General features: G+C 34.4%; 1 protein-coding gene across 2 annotated transcripts in view; it reads left to right on the top strand.

Moving 5' to 3' along the window:
- The first annotated feature begins 11,455 nt into the window (after positions 1 to 11,455).
- The window catches only part of LOC131079051 (uncharacterized), an 82,823-nt gene continuing 75,921 nt past the window's right edge, over positions 11,456 to 18,357 (top strand). The window contains exons 1-4 of one of the 2 annotated variants that reach the window (XM_058016933.2): positions 11,456 to 11,742; positions 12,624 to 12,690; positions 12,848 to 12,912; positions 13,043 to 13,072. In XM_058016933.2, coding sequence (XP_057872916.1) covers positions 11,732 to 11,742; positions 12,624 to 12,690; positions 12,848 to 12,912; positions 13,043 to 13,072 — 173 coding nt within the window. In that variant the 5' untranslated portion in view covers positions 11,456 to 11,731. The remainder of the gene's footprint in view (positions 11,743 to 12,623; positions 12,691 to 12,847; positions 12,913 to 13,042; positions 13,073 to 18,357) is intronic. The other variant, XM_058016931.2, reaches the window with a different exon arrangement.

Below are 18,357 nucleotides of genomic sequence, written 5' to 3'. Positions count from 1 at the left end.
TTATTATGTTATCACTTATCAATTTTAATGGAAAACCTCCAATGAGATATCTAATCAGTCTAGACCCCGACTCTCTTACTCAATAATCCTAGAAGTGTATTCCTCGTGACCTCGACAGACTCATGGAAGCCCACTCCCCCTACTCAAACAATAAAGCTCATAAACCAAAATCCGACTAACCAAGATAGAACATCATAAATACACATTGAGCCAATAACACAATCCAACATGGTTACATAAATCTCATAAAGCAAAGAACCATCATCATAACAAGGTATTATACATCTTGCAACCAAACGAATAATCAATTATTATATTAAATCTCTACTCCGGACAATCAAGAGCACTCAGAAACACAACACAGCCTCTGGGAAAACCCCCTAAACAAACTAAGAATACAAAAGATCAAACTGCAAACTTCAGAAGGCGAAATAATACATACAACACATAATAGCGCATATGATAAGTAGAATAGCGCATATAACTATTTCTTCAGTGCATATGATAAGTAGAATAACACATATAACTATTTCTTCAATGCATACAATAATTGTTATAGCGCATTCAACATCTGTTTCAGCGAATATGATCTACAGTTTAACGCATATGGAAAATAGTTTAGCACATATGACAATTTAAGTAGTGCATATGATTACTGTTTTAGTGCATATGACACATAAAGGAAAAACTACCGAAAAAGGCTAAGTTATGACTTCAAATTAAAAATCAGAGAAAAAGATCTAAGTCTCGAAATTAGACTGAAAAGTGACGCTCAACCAATACCAAAAGAAAGACGTAAACAAATCAAAATAACATAGAATAATCAGGAAGAATTCCCCATTCCAAAACTACACTACAAATATCCAAACGTCACAAAAATGGAGTTACCAAAAGACTCTTATAACCCATAGAGAACCCAAAACAAGACAATACTCCATCAAAACCACAACTAAACACATTTCAATCAATAATTGAGAGAAAAGAGAAAGACTCCATCACAGAAAAAAATACAAAGCCATATATACATGACAACAACCATATCCCCAAATTATTTTTCCCATTTCCTAAAGTTAAATCATAGGTTAAATTTTATGTAAGGAAATATTTTATAAGCCAACTATACAAAAGTATACTAATAAATTATTTTCCCCAAATCTCCCGAGAATACACAAAGAAGACAATCTTTTCAAATCTGAAAATACAAATGTAAGAGATCCTCCGACCTGGTAAAAGTTGAAAATGAAAGGATGAATTTGTTGAAGACAATCCAAGAAGCTACAATCCAAATCCCTCCAAGCAATCCAAATCCAAAATTGCAGAAAATACTTATGAAGCCAACCCTCCTGAAATCACAGGAAAGCAATTAAATAGAAAACCCAACCAAACCATAGAATATGTCGGCCAATAAAAATAATAGGCAAAATAATATTCCTTACCAACCCATATCAAACTCCAAGGTAAAAATGAATAAAATAATAGTAAATTTACTTACCCAAAACTCAACCAATCACACGAAAGGGTAGGTAGAATAATATTTAATCAACCCATCTCAAAAATCAAAGTAAAAATAATAAGATATTATTTAATTAACTTACCCAATAATTCAACCAATAGAACGAGAGGGTAAGTAGAAAGAATATATTAATTATCCCAAAGTGTAAAAAGAATAATAATAATACTCATGGGCACAATTAACTATAAAAGCCCATCAACAAAATAGCCAAAGGTGTACAGACAAATACTCAAATTAATAGACAATATTTATCCAATGATCATAAATCAATAAATACTTAATCAATAATATAAAATCACCTATTAAATATAAACCTCAATAGATAAATAAACAAACCAAGGCTATAATAAATTAAAGCCACGAGAATAAATCAAAGGCTATTTATATAAATAAATATTCTAATTAATAATAAAGGTTTTTCTTACTAAATGATAATATTAATTCTAAAGCAATTAATTAAATAATGAATAATGTCCAAGGGGTTGAGCTTAGTTGGTTAAAGCATTGAGTTCTCCATGTGGAGACCCAAGTTCAACTCCCATGAGGGACACCTTCGTGTAGAATTCTAAGTTGTGACTCTTGGTCTTCCATTGTTGTTTAAAGTGGATTTCTAAGTTGTGACCCTTGGTCTTCCAATTGTTGTTTCTAGTTTGGTGCTCAAAAGGAGCTAGTATTTATAATAAGTTTGCTCGAAAGGAGCTGGTATTTGTAATAAGTTTGTAACGTGGATGCTCGAATGAGCAAAAAATGAGCTTTGTGATTCTATGATACTTAATACAAAATAATGGATAATCATTATCTAATGATATAAAATCATTTATCCAATATTACTCTTTCTCAATTATTTATCTTTTTATTACCAACTATAGATATTTAATTTATTATAAACTATATAGATCTAATAATTTTATTTAACATTATAAAACCATATAACTTAATTAAATAATTGATTAATAATAATTAAATCAAATAATAAACACAATACACCATGCAAGATAACAAAAGGCAACTCAAGAGATCATTGATGCTAAACAACAACTCATACCAATAAGCCAACTGACAAAGGTGACCAACTTAAACCTAGAATGTAGAATGGGTTTAATTCATGTCATCTCCGATCAACTTGCCATTGGGATAAGACACGCTCAGAACTGTGAAGCCAGGTGGAGTCGATGTCTGGTAGTTGCAAATCCAGCATCCATAAAGCCACGATACAACATATACGATATATAATACATGCAAGTGATAGAGAATCGCAATGGCACATCCTACTCGCAATGAGTGATGTGACATCGTCCCTATCACAAAGACAGTAGAAGACACTCGCAAACAGTCAAGCAATATCATAATCGATCTCACATCACGAATTAGGGTTAACTTACATCATAAAATACCATCAAATCAACATTAAGTAGACTAAGTTATAACAAAGAGATCTATTGTTGTAAAAAAAAAGCTAGATGACTTAGGGAGAGGCACTACACCCGGGATCAAATGTGTTGAGGATTATGATGATCATATTCAGTTTTACAATTACTATCTTAGTTGTAGTTGGAGAATACATACTCTAAATTCAAAAGAGTAAATGATGTATTTTCAATGAGATTAGTTAGAGAACTTCAAGGGGATCTGGGCCAAAACCCAACTCTTAAGGCCATCCAATTGATAAATCACTGTGGTAGTCACTTAATAAAGTTCCAAAGATTCACCTCCATCAATGTAGAAGGTTTTGATGGGATTCCCCACAAATTGCCAAAATATGATGAAGCTAAATTCATTCCTATTGAGACTTGTAGACAAGTCTCAAAGGCAAATAAGAGGTGTGTTGAAAGGAAGAAAGTATGGATCTCATTCTGTATTAGCTTTGGACATTACATATATAAATCACAATCAGATGCCCCTAATATTGAAAGGGACTTGATCAAATACACAATTTCCACCTATGATCATTACAAGTTTCCTTTTGTCAGTAAGGATTTTGTGAAGAATAACTCACACCTTGGCCCTACATTTCATCATATGCCACACATGGAGGATTATTAGCTAGACTAACTAGATGATTATGAAGTGATAAAGAAAAGCTATATGAGAATGAGCTTAGGGAAAATTGTAACATTTAGGTTAGGTTGGTATATTTAGGGTGTAGAAGATGATGAGTCAGACTTGGTGGATCCTATCTACACTTCACATATCCAAATGCAATCAATAATCCCAATAGACTAGAACCTATAAGATCATGAAGACCTTCAGTCAAGGACTATTGTGGTTCTAAAAAAAAGAACACAAATTTGGTTAGATAAGAAGGAATAACCCTCTAAGGTATATGCCAAGAGTGGACAACAGACAAGAGGACAAGCTAATCCAAGTTGAGTGGGAACCTCTTCTTCCACAATGCCTACTCGCATGCAATAAAATGCTACTCTAGGAGGAAGTGCAGTGGAGATAAACCACCGAAGAAGAAGAAATCTCTAGAGAAAACCTTTAGGGATGGATCACTAAAGGACATAGGAGCATATGAGTTGGTAGAGAAAGACTCAGAGAAAGGAAAAGAGAAGGGAACTGAAAAAGATAAGTGGGAGGAGTAAACAAGTGACCAAGAACAAGAAATTGGAGTAATAGAAATAAATTATTCCACTTTTACAAGAATTTGAGAAAAATCAAAGATAAGACTCCCCTATAACAAAGACTACCCCTCTAAAGAGGTCTCTTCAATTTACTTAGGTAATTATTTTTTAACAACTTTTGGTTCCACCTCTTCTCCATCTTGGTTAGAAAATACATTTTCTAAGAAGTGGAAAATTGTACCTATGAATTTGCATGTCTATAACATTGTGGGACAACTACTACAAGTGTCCCCAAAGCCTAAGAATTTGGAGACTACTTCTAGGCTGATAGAAGATGATAACTCCCAAAACTTGTTTGTATAAATCACACATCTAAAAAGAACTCAGTTAGGCTACTACTGTTGATTTCAACATGACTAGGGTGAACTTAGGACCTAAAAGTAGGGATGGAGATGTTCATAATTTCCGAGTGACTGCAACTAAGTTAACAAGAATAATAGAAAATGACAAACAAGACAAAGAGAAATAGAATAAAACAATAGAAATGCTTACCAATTCCTTGAAATTATTGGTCAATCCATTTTCTTAACCTATCAGTTCATCTAAAGCATATACTTTGATCCAAACTGAGAAGCATAGAAATAATAGTAAGAAAAGTTGAAAGAGATAGCCATTTAGGAAGCACCACACAAGAATGGATCAAAGACTTGAAATCTAAGGGGACTCCCTTCAGTGAGAAGATGAGAAGGGTATATGATAATTTGATTATAGCAAGGAATGGTGTCAATGTATATATAGCTAATGCAAAGCAAGAAGATGCCTTGTGACTACAGATAAAACAAGAATTCAAAGAAATTGTTGACATGGGCGTGGACAAAGTTGCAATAGAAAATATTGTTCCTAATGTCAATGATACCAAATGCATAATGCGGGGAAAGTGTAAAATGGAAAGATGCCTCCCTAAAACAAAATATCAAGGAACAAAGCAAGCTACTCATAGAATGCAATCACATGATAGTAGAAATTATATAAGAATTCAAAGATATTGGTTATCAAATTAAGAAGAATAATTGTTCATAAAAGATGCCATTGTAGATGAACTAAAAGTTGAATTTCAAAACACATGTAGTGTCGTAAATTGTACACCTTTAATTAGGGTATCAAATTTCACACTCTCCTAGCACTCGTGTTAGTATTTCACATTCCTCTATCCATTATAGGACCTTTATTAATTTAAATTAGTATTTAATTCAATATTATGATTCTTATTTCACTTCTTACACTTTATTATTTGGGTCCTTAATTCTAGATGTGCCCTTTTATCTTTTATTATCTTGATTTATCGTACATCCTACCCCATTTCAAATCTCAAGACATGTTTCCCCCATTCAAATACTATATATTTTCATACAAACTTATTATCGACATTAGAACCCTATTATCTTGCATCCCTAAATAGTTAGGTTGAAATTATTGTTGGTTGAAAATTTTGTACACTTGAGGGATGTGCAAAATTGTGGTTTTAGCCACGGTGTGTGAGTTTAATACTCTCCTAATTTAGGGAAGGCTCCCCCTATCTACTTACTAATTTAATCTAATATGGATAGGATAACAATCTTTCCTCTTCTTTCGGGGAATACTATATTATTTTCTCTTCACAGAAAAGTAATGACAGTTGCAAAGAAATAATAAGAGCAACTTTTAAAGCAACCGAGAGAGGAAATGAAGTTTCTTGAAAGCACAAAGACTTTCATCAGCTCCTCAGGGATGGGAAAACAATAACAAGAACAAATTTTTGAATATCTGAAATCCTATCTACCCTTTTATAATGATAACTTAAGAACAAAGTACAATGTATAGCAGCACAAAGTCCGCAAATATGATGCACTTTAGAAACCACTTCAAATGGGGATTACTACAAGCACAAAGTCTTGCAACACTTCTCAACTTCAAATCACAAACTAAACTAATTCCACCTTCAATATCTGCAACACAAAGTATGCAAGTATTTGGGGGGAAGCTCTTCTTAACAACCTTCTACAATCTTCAAGTAAGCACAAAGCAATGCTCCAAAATGACACGAGAACACAATGGGAAAAAAGTACAATTTCAACACAAAGTCTGAAATCCCACACTCCTTTATATTACTCAAAAGAGAACAATTTACAACTATAAAGCTCGAAGTCTATGAGTACAATTTTTTGCAGAATTTACTTGCTTTCCAAAAAAGATATCGATTACAATACACCCCCTCAAGTTTTTATAGGAGAGGAGCCTTGAGAAAAAAAGTGGGAGGATCCCAACTAACTTGATAAATTCTCTCAACCACCATGACTTACTCCAACTACAGTCCTAATTTAACTCAACTTGTAGTTGCTTAAAACATGTAATTACATTTTACAAAAATGCAAGTAAAAGTGACACCTTCAATTACAAAACTTGTTTTTACATGTAACTTGTCAAAACAAAATTACAAATGCATAATTGAAACTATTTTATGTGTCTGAAGATACGACTCTAACTACATCAACCTTTGTCTGTGATGATCTTCATGTTGCTTCAGGATGCTAGAACTTGAAGTGTTCAGGATTGGAAGTGCTTTGCACGGTTGAGGTAAGAAGCCTATCTCTATCTTGAAAGCATTATATGCTCTCATTCATCCATATCACTTATCCATCTCCTTGTATGGCTCCATCACGTCGTTGTTCTTTCTTTTTATCATCTTCCAATCTTGGAATTTGCTGGAAAAATATGGCCCATGCCTTTATTTGTTGGTTTGGTAGGTCATGTGTGCAAACAAGACTAACAAGGGAAGGGATAAACTGATGTAAAAATGGGCTCACAAGGGAATTTCGGGTTTTGAGGACTGCATTACATGTGTGGAAAAAAAAGAGCATTGACTTGCAATTGTGGAGAATGAACATGCAACTTCATATGTGTAATGGGAAAATACAAGTTTGCAATTGTAATTGGATTCTAGAGACTTATTTTCAAGTGTTTTTGAGTGCATTTTGGACCAATTTCGGGTTTTGGAAGGCTGATTGCAAGTACAATGTAGGGAAACACTTTTACACTTCCACTTGTAATCGGGTCTTGAAGACCCGATTGCAAGTAAGCATTTTGATTGGGTATAAGCTTGCAATATTGTGGGGAAAACATTTTTTCAAAACCCTAGATGCAATGAGCAAGTAAAGAAACATTAAACAATCATTAATGAAAGTAATAAAGAAAACCTTCATACCTATCCACGCTTGAAAGATCAAACAATGATAATGAAACAAGCACCAAGTCTTTACGTGGTCAAGGAAAGAAGTCAAAAACCACAATAAAATTTGCAAAAATATGGCAAAGGTAGAGAAAAAATGGGGTTTCAATAAAGTTGCAGACCTTGCCAAGTGTTCTTCATGCCAAAAATCTCCCCAATAGGGGTTTGAATGAGCAAGAGCAAGTAAAAATCAATTGCAAAACTGATTTCAGGTTTTGAAAGACTTTACAAGTTTAAAATAAGTTGTAATTCCTCATTGCAAGTATTTCAGGTTTTTCATGACCCATTACAAGTTACAATGACTTGTAATCCTTTACTTGAAGCAAATTAGGTTATTTTTTACTTATTACAAGTTGCTTTTTACAAATAACTTGTATTAGGGATTTTAAAATCACTTTACAAGTTTCAAATATGACTTAAAGCTAATCTCGGGTTTTGGAAGTCACTTTACAAGTTTCAAATATGACTTGAGCCAATTTTGGGTTTCGGAAGTCACTTTACAAGTTACTTTTTGACTTAAAGCCAATTTCAGGTTTCTTGGAGGCAAATACAAGTTGAAAGACTTGTAATTTCAATTACTTGCAATCACCTCAAAAAGACCCCCACTTGACTTGTAACTTGACATTCTAAACAATGAGCCCACTTGTAATTGAGTTTCAGAAGATCGATTACAAGTAAATATATTTACTTTCAATGACATCGGAAAGTTCCCCAACTTGTAGTGACTGCTCTAAAACCCGAAATTGCACAGAAAATGGCCAAAATGAAGGCCAAAAGTAACCAAAAATTTCATAGAGATGGAAGATAAACCCGTGATTGATTTATCATCAAGAAATGTAGACTTTTCACCTTGAAAAGCCTGCTCTAGAGCCTTAAAATCGCAAATTTTGTATAAAAATCTCCTACTTGCACCAACTGCTCTAAAACCAGAAATTGCACAGAAAATAGCCAAAATGAAGGCCAAAACTTGGATAACAATGGCAAAGACACCCCTTGATGATTTGAACCTATCAAATATGAGTTTTGCACCTCATAAAATGTTCCTTGGAGACAAAAATGACATTTAAACCAAGATTTGGTAAGGGTTGTCAAATTTTTGAATTTTCAAAAATTGAGACAACAATTATCAGGTACTTTTCCTTGAATTATGGGAGGATAATAAGACAGTCCTATCCTATTCAATTCTAGACCCACACAAAAATATGATAATTCTAAGTTAGCTGAAAGGTGATTTTATTTTGAAATCCATATATAAGGCATCTAGGCTATCAATTCATTTCATCATCACATCATTATCACATTCTTGCATCTACAAATTTCATTCAAGAGCAACACTTTAAGAGTAGATTTGATTCAAGGAGTAGCAAGCTACATCAAGGTATCTTCAATTATGTTTCAATTATGATTTCATGATGAATTTTATGTGACTTATCATGTTATTGCATTAACACATGGAGGACTTATCTTAAAGATGTTGCATCATCAATTGAAGGTATAGTCAATTTACTCATTTATTTCAATTCAAACATTTCTAATTCAATTCAAGGGTTATTTCCAAACCCAGGTTTAACCTAGGCAAACCCATATAAACCACCCAACACCATTTTTCTCCTCTTGTGTGCAACTATAGGTATTTGATGGATACAAAAATATCAGGAGGCATTCAGCAGAAAGAGACAACCAAATCCAGACTTTGCAGAAGTGAAAAGTGAAGGATTAGGTCACCAAAATGAACCTAGTTCTGGACCTTGACACCCTAGGAGGACCGAGATGCCCCAAGAGGACCAGGATGCCTAGAGAGGACTAGGACACACAAACACTCTTGGTCTTGTGCATCCAGGTGTCTCGGCTTCAATTAAAGGTTCCTCTCCACATCCTTGTTTTGTATTTGCATCTACGACTTCATATCTAATTTGAGATTTCATGTATATGTCGATTACTATCAATTTCACATCATTTAGCCCTAGACCTAACATTCAAATTACATCCTTTCAATTACATTTTCAAATCAATCAAAAGGAATTATCTAATCCAATTAGTATTCAACCCTCTTCCTATTAGAATTGAGGTTCAATATAATGAGTTCATTCTCCTTTCAATGCAATGTCTATGAAATAGGTTATTTACATAAGCTAACCTTTGAACCCCATTTCCATCCAAAACAACACTAGCGATGCATTCTCAGATGATATTGCTTTTAACAAAGAAAACTTAGTGAAGCTGGCAAGAGTAGATTCAACATTATCTTATTATGAGGTCAATCCAACATATTTTTCTACTAGAGTTGATGTTTTGAGTGCAAACAAGGTGTCATGGAAATTTAGAGCTCACAACATTCTCATTCCTTAGTGTGAAGGAATCATTGCAGTGACACAAACTCTAAATGATTACAAAGCTCGGTTGAGGGCATAAAAACAAAATCAAGTAGATGGAGCCAATGTGGATTAAAGTCACTTTATAAAATTTTCTAGAGCTAAATGTATTTTAAAATTTATTTAAATGATTCTTTTTAAAGATTCAGTTTGAAAGACTTTTGGGCAATTACACAAGGAGACTTTATAAATATGTAATTAAAGGAAGTTATTGAAGTGTCCATAATTTTGATCTCCATTGCATTGTAGTTCAAGAGTGAGACACAATTGGATATAGGATCAATAAAATTTTGTTGTTATCTAGAGAAATCTTTTTACTTTTGTCCAACTAACAATTGAATGTTTACTTTAATGTTCATCTTAAATCTATGAGTTTGAATGAAATGTGAATATTGTCATTTCTTTGTGGATAAAATATTTGTTTAAGTGGCATTCATCTTTGTCTAGGGTTCAATAAATTTTGATAAAATTTAAAGTGATTTATTCATCTTTACTATTTCAATCTTTGTGTTGAATGCTAGTCTTGATTATTTTCAAATGTTTCACCAACCGGTGCATTTGAAGTTAATATTTCCAAATTTGTTTATTAGTTTCAAGTTCATTTATCACATTTGTAACATGACTATGTGCAAAAGTTTATTGCCTTTACTACTTTCTTGTTAAAAGTACCCCTCTTTAAATATTCAAAAAACAAAATATTTGATCATAAAAAGGGAGTTGTACCTTTTTAAAATTGAGAGGGAAACTAATCAATAGTTTAGCCAACTATTTGTTAGCAATTTGTCTTCATACTTGGGTGAAATAGAGTTAATTTATTTATTATTTTGGAAAGACAAACTTGTTAACCAACAACTTCAAAAATAATTTCTCTAATAATATGCTTAAATTTTCTTATGATTATCCTCTATTAAATTAAGTGCACATTGAATGTCTTGAAATATTGTGATATAATAAAATATCACATAAAATTGTGTTAAAATAGCTCATAATGACTAGTAGAAAGGGGTGAGAAAGTTACATTTTGAATTTGGGGTATTGCAATTAAGGATCATTCTCGTGTTGTTTAAGATTAACTTATGTCAATTTTGAGTTATAAGGAAATGGACTAAAAGACTAAGGTGGTAATCTCAAAGTGAGAATAAATGAATGAGAATATGTGTGATCGAGGATGAGATACATATAAATAAATAGAAAATATTTAGAGATAACTACAATGAGAGTGAAAGAAAGATTAAAAAAATATAATCACGAATCAAACTTGTACAAAAATATATCACTTGTTAATAGGTATATTATTAGTTCCTACCAAAGTAAGAATACTATTGCAATAGATCAATGCATTATTAAAACAAAAACAAAAAATGACTTAAAAAAGAAAGTCCATATGAACAACAAAAACAAAAGAAATGATTCATTTTAACTTTTATATTTATATTTATTATTAAATATTATGTTTAAAATTTTAATACTTTGATACTTTTTCAAATTTAAAATAGAAGATAAGAGTTTTTATTAAAGATTCACACTTTCACTTCACTATTTGTTGTCATAATGCACCTAATAACACAAATTTACTTTATTTTATTTTCTTTAAAATTAAATTAAACAAATTTTATGTATTTCTCCATATATATATATATAAAATGGTATGGGTAAAGCATTTCTATTTTCTTTTATACCACTACAATCTCATTAACAAGCTAATTCAAATTAATGTACGCCATTGACCCATGAGCCCCACGTATTCAAGTACAGGAATGAAGAATTTAAAATTCCCGACTACATAGTTTTTCTACGTATATTCAAAATTCAAAATTCAAAAACTTGTGTCTAGTATCATCCTCGGCAGCGGGCACCAAACGGGTGAAAAATACATGAGAAATTCTGCGTTATAATTTAGCTAAACAAAAATGAATTGGGCGATGTAGGAATTTCTTGTTTGCAAAAATGGCGGCTGGAGCTATTAAACCACTGCAATTTGTTCGCAAGCCAGACCTTACAGCACCCGATTTTTGGGATGAATTTCTGGTAATTTGCACTCATTTCTGAGCAATTACAAGAAATCTTGAATTTCCATTTTAAAGATTTTTACATGCTGTTGACAGAATTGTTTCAACGTATTTCATGGAAAACATTTAGCGTTGATTTTCTTAGAAGTATAGAATAGAATGGCGATTTTTGCTTTTGAAAAATAAGTAGGATGTTCATTTTAGGGTAATACAAGATAGAATAACAGAATTTACCGGTAAATTTTCTGAAGATTGTACAATTTAAGTAACTCTTAAATACAAGAGAAACAACTGCTAATTTCAGGGTAGATGTAGTGGCTGTCATTTAGGTCAAGACCAAGCCAGATACCAATTCGGTATTTCAGGACCAGATTGTGGCATCCGTCAGTGATTTTCTTTTTACATTTACTTTCTGTAGTGTTCAAATTTTGTACGGGGTTTTGATCTCATCGTTAAGCTTGAGAGTAAACTAGACCTTCCTGTTCCATCTATATATATGAATCCCAACATTGGGCAAAATTTGGCTTAGATGCCAGTCTAGAGATATCTGTTCTGTCAAAGAAACTTGGACTGGCCCCAACAGACTGTGAGCTGCAGTGATGGATGACTTTGATAGAGGAGATATCCCTCGCCCCTGGTATCTGAGACCAAGATTATCTTGCATGTGTGGAGTTCAGGGATATAAAAGATGGGGGTTATGTTTTTTAATCATAAATTTTCAATATTTTTAATTCCTGAATTTGTGGCTCATTGAAGTGCTTAGTGTAGATTCCAAGAGTGAAGAATATCTCCTCTGTTAAATTCATATGTGACTGCGCTTGTTATTGTTTATATTGGGCATGCTGCACCAAGGGTTGGATGCAGTATTTTGTTAAACTTTGATTACTCGTCTCTCTTTAGCATTAAGCTCATCTCTATGGACAACTGCTTGCACTTTATACAGAAGGTTTGTAAAGAAAGGACAAAGGTAAAAGATTGTAACATACATTTTAAAAGTTTTTAACATTTTCAACTTTGATGGATCTAGTTTGAAAATTTGTAAATTATTTGTCTATCGGCCAAAAAAATTACCCTCAAAGCACCTTACTGGTGTTCTGTATATTTTACACTGTGAATGATTGCAGGAAGAAATAGATGCCCCGCACTGGACAGATTTGGCTCTGGAGGGAAACCTTAATGCTCACGACAGGTAAAAAGTTTCAACTCTTGGATAGGTCCTCGTTATTTCCTAAAGTATGCAATCGCTTTATATAAGTTTTCTATTTCTTCAGAAAATAAGCCCTAATTATTTCTTTTGTGATAAAAAATTTGGTTCCCAGGGATGACACGTGGTTCCACACTGAGCATTTGTAAGATCCTACTCTGCCTAACCCTTAAGCTTTTCCCTATGTAGTTTTTTCTGTCAAATAATAGCTAAAATTAACAGAGGAGACGTAAATACTTTAAGTTTTAGCAGTTTCTGTTCATTTTCAAAGAAGTTTTTGGATTGATTATGTTCGATCTTAATTGTACCATGCTTTAGGTCCTAAATTATTTATGATCCATTCTCAGGAAATGGAGGGGTTTCATAGTTTCTTAAAGTAAGTAGGTGGTTTTTGGTAGTGTGTCAAATTATGTGATGTTTTATTGGGATTTAACTTTTTAATTTTTGAGACAATTTATTTGACTCATATTTCTAAGTAGCAGTTCACAAAAACCCATATCTCATGAGCAATGATGATTCACTTAGCACTTCTTGTAGCTAGATGATGCTCATACGGGTGAGGCATTGGGACTTCTTGGGAGATTACCCATCTTAGCATTACTTTTTCTCAAGCGTGCTTACCCATGGAGTTCCTCCCAAGATCAATCCCATTTAGCTCTTGAGGTAAAGCACTTGAGTCCGAGTAGTACTAGGATGGGTTAGTTTCTGGGAAGTCTTGATGCTTCATCCACATGAGAATCACCTAGATGCAATGAGTGCAAGTGGATCATCCATTCTCATGTGAGATTGGTTCTTGTTAACCACTTCTCATGAAATATGAGTCAAGTTGACTTAAAAAACTGTCAAGTTAAATCCTAATAAAATATCTTTGTGTCTTAGATTAAGTATGGATGTTTGTTCTTCATAGCATTGGGCTGATGTGCAAATGAAACAGGACTTGGACTCGGCTCGGACTCGGCAAGGCCGACTCAGACTAGGACTCAGGACTCGGAGTCAGACTTGGTTGGACTCGGGAAAGTGAAAAACTCAAGAAATTTAGAGATTTTAAAAGATTTAAAACTTGTTTCGTGCACCCTTTATTGAATACACCTTAAAGACACAATAACATCATCGAACTTGGCTCATTTGATTACATACACAAGTATACATCAATCACATAAGCATAAATGCAAATTGTAGCTGCAGAAAATAACAAACATAGATATATAAATATTGTCAAATGTATACAATATTACAAAACTCATGGAATAAAAAATCCATGTCATCATATGATCATCATCAAATGTTCCACACAAATACCAAAGGTAAATACAACTACAAGCCTAAGGTAGGTCCTGGATGATTCGACAGCCATAGCCGCTCCCTGTGACACCATGCCATGCTCACCAACATCAGGAACATCTGTGTCACTATCAGTATCTGCCTCTGAATCTCCTGTCTCTGCTTGTGCTCTCTGCTCCTCCTCTGCCATGGCTACAACCTCAGCCTCTATATCTACCTGGTTGATCCAATCAGTGTCATCATCACTAAAGACAGCCGCAGGATCTGTCTCAGTGGCCCACTCCGCATCAGGATCAACCTCATCCAGAATGATAGGAGAGATGTCAGCTAATGCATTGTTTCTCATTCTTAAGCGGAGGTTGTAGTGAACAAAGACGAGATCATTCATCTTCTTCACAGATAATCTATTGCGCCTCTTGGAGTGTATGTGCTCAAACATACTCCAATTGCGCTCACAACTAGATGTGAATGGCCAACTTCTGAATATTTGATGTCATTGGGCCAAAAAAGCTCCACCAATTATCTGAGTTTGAAATGAGAAAAATAAATAAAATAAGTCTCACTCATAAACTCATTTAGAAGAAACCATGAAGAATTTCTAATTTTTGTTTTTTGCTGGGCTTGGGGCCAATTTCTTGCTGGCCTTTTGCTGTCCTTTCCTTTGTTGCTGCTCTTTTTGCTGGTGTTTTGCTGTTGTAGTATTTTGTTGCTATATTGAATATCTTTCTTATGTATCTGGGTTTCGGGTCCCTTAAAACCTGTTTTTAATTAATCAAAAACAATATACAATAAAACTAAAATTAAGCCTTACAATTCATTTTTACCTGGCATCATAGTTGTCCTACTTTCTTTGGCGATAGGACGAGAGAAGGTCTCCCCTTGTGCATTTGAGAACAACTGTAGCTCTCAAATAAGCTCTGTATGAATAGTACCAACAGGTGCCATCTTCTCCATGATCGAGTATAGCCCATTAAGGACCTCCACATCAGCCTTGAAAGAAGGGATAAAATGGAATGCCGAATTCAGATAATAGGCGGCTGCATGGATGGGCCTATGAAGTTGATGATGCCATCTCCTATCAATGATCTCCCAAATGGGACCATACTTGTCTTCATAGACGGATTTGATGCCCTCCTTTGCCCTATCCAATGCCCTCATATATGTAGCCCATTGCGGGCTTTTCTCCATCCGCAACTCGCAACAAAACCACCAAGGGCTTAACAAACTGCAAAATTGAAAATATTGTGTAATTTAGAAAAATGAGCAAATAAGAGAATATGATGAATAAGTTATAAAACAAAAAGTTAAATTGTAGAATTTATAAAAAATTTACCTTCACTATCTCATCACAAGGGACCCAAAAGTCTCACTTATAAAAAATGTAGTCTGCCATATCTTTCTCTACAGGGGTGGCAGCATAGGATGAGGAAGACCACTCCTCACCAACAATCATACGTCTCACGGCCGACTTACAGTGAAGCATGGACTGCAATGTGATGAAGTTTGTGGCAAATCTTGTGATTCTTGGACGAGCTAACTCCTTCTGCTCTGTGTATTGTCTCTTAAGAGCCAATATCTCGCCCATGAATGATTATATACAAATTTGCACACATTTCTCGCCCTTTCTACACATCTCTTGACCCATGGGAGTTTTCCAATATCCTCCAACATGAGGTTAATGTAATGGGCAGCACATGGAGTCCAAACTATAGATGGGTGCCTCTCCATCAATAGTCACCCATCTATAGTCTACCTCCAGCAACATAATTTGTTGCATTGTAATTAATGAAGTTACAAAATAGTAATTAATTTGCAAACAAAATTAGTTTGTAATCAAAAGTTTACATGCAGCAACATAATTTGCTGCATTGTTGGTCACCACCTGTACCACGTTCTCCTCACCCACCTCATCAATCACCTCCTCTATCTGCTCACATAGGTAGGTGGCATTCTTGCAATGGGCGGAGGCCTCAATGGTCTTGATGAAAACGGTGCCCCCAGAAATAAAAAAATAAAGCAAGATCAATGATCATTCAATAAATCATTAAATAAAAAATAAAAAATTAAAGACTAAATGAAACTAAAATTAATCAATCACCTGCGGAAGAAACAAGAAAATTAAGGAGAGTTCTATTTCTCCTATCCATCCAACCATCAGTCATGATGGTGCAACTTTTAGTGCTCCATATCTGGCGTTGTTCACCTAATTCCTTCTTCACATCATTCACCAATTGAGTCAAAATGGGTCCCCTCAAATCAGACTCAAAAGGGGCTTTGAACCTCGCCCCGCATATGGTAAGGGCATCAACCATTTCTTGCCAATAAGGAGACCTGTCACAAATAAATTAAATGAGATAAGTTAAGTATGTACTATGTAGTAAAAATACTACTTTGGTTAACTCTTAAATAAACCTTCTATTCTGTCTTTGTAACAATAATTTTTGATGTTGTAGGAGGAGCCATGAGAAACCAGCGTTGGACTGCTCGCGGTTTTCTCCCTCTACACCAGGACCCGAGATCTAATTTTCAGAGCAACCAAAGGATTCGAAATCCGTTGCGGACTCAAAATCAGGCTAGTCGTCATGCTCTCAAGAGTTTTCCGAGCTATTAGAAGAATTCTAACTTTTGAGGAAGCCCCCCATTTCAAAGCTCTGTTTAGCAAGCAAAATATCAGAAATCTTGGCCAAATGCACCAACGAAGCATCAAAACTTAGACTCTTGGGCAAAGAAAGTAGCGACTGGCTCAAACTGCATCCCTATTGCAACCAGGATTCTGAGTTCTGCTCCTCTCAAGCAGCAGCCTGTTGATGTGTCTTTTGTACACGACCAAACACAGAATAAAATACCCAGAGGTATCTTATCCTCTCTTGAGTAAAGTTCCCGAATGCTGAAGATATCGCAAAAGGATCAATCGGAGAAACTTCAAGGTTCTGTTATGTAGGATCTCCACTCGTGGATAAGCACCAGTGGTCGTTGTGTTTGCTGTTTTACAAGGGGCCTTACGTACTTTCAAGGAAAGCTTGTTCGTGCAACTACTTTTCAAATGAGGAAACAGGATTCTCCTAATACTAACTGATGTTTCAAAAAGATCAAAAGATAAAGGTTTTAAGGAGGTGATACTTAAACTAATCCTAAAGAACGACTCAACGAGGACTGGTCTTGATAAAACTCTACCAATTTCAATATTGCCAAAGGATTACAACTCCACTGGAATTGGTGCGATCTTCTAAGGGGATTCAATGATTTTCAAATCACCAAGGGGATAGATACTATCAGTAAGATACATATCAATGCCTCCAACAATGATTGAACTCTTAAACAATCTCAATGTTTCCAGTTGACCACATAGGGCGTTCTTACAATCAGTAAGGAGCTAGTGGTTTGGATTCTGAGTTTTTCCAAAGATCAAGCACAACATTCGTCCTTCAATCTTAAAACTTAAATGCTATCTCTACTAAGAGTAATTCAAGAAGATGAACAGCCATGAAAATAGCCACAAGGATTGCAATAAAACACCATAACTTCAATATTTCATTGATCTCATAGCCAAATAAAACAATTGTTCAACTTTCTCTCTTCACTACTTATTTCTCTGTTGCTGACAATATTAAACTTATTTCTCTTTTTAAATTCTAACTCTCTCTAACTCTTTAAAATGAAATGAGTGAGGGCTTATATAGCACTCTCAAATACAATGAACGGCCTAGATCAAAAGAAGATCAACGGCTGAGATTTTGACACCTAAACCCTAATTAGGGTTTGTTACAAAAAAGTCCCCATTTAGATAAACATTATCAATCCATAGCCAATAAGAATTGGCACAAATAACGAGGGAACATAGCCCAATGGGAATAAAGTTGCCACATCATTTTGTAACAACTTTTCATCTAGAACTTTGTTCCCTTTCCTATGCTCTTTTCTAGCATATTCAATGAATTTGGACGTAATCCCCTCAATCTCAGCAATGGGAATCTCATGAAGGTTCTTCATTCGTTCTTCCAAGTGGAGGACTTGATCAAAAGCATGAGAAGAGTCTTCTCCCATCCAGGCTCTAGCTCTTTTGTTTTATCAATCAGGAACATAGTAGCATACATCTGACCTCGCTGCTCCTCTGTGACCATGTTCTCTTCCTTGCAAAAAATGATCTTG

This window comes from Cryptomeria japonica, chromosome 4, assembly GCF_030272615.1.
Source record: "Cryptomeria japonica chromosome 4, Sugi_1.0, whole genome shotgun sequence".
Classification (NCBI taxonomy): domain Eukaryota; kingdom Viridiplantae; phylum Streptophyta; class Pinopsida; order Cupressales; family Cupressaceae; genus Cryptomeria; species Cryptomeria japonica.
Note: the sequence above shows the minus strand (reverse complement) of the source record. Positions and strands in the feature narration are given on the sequence as shown.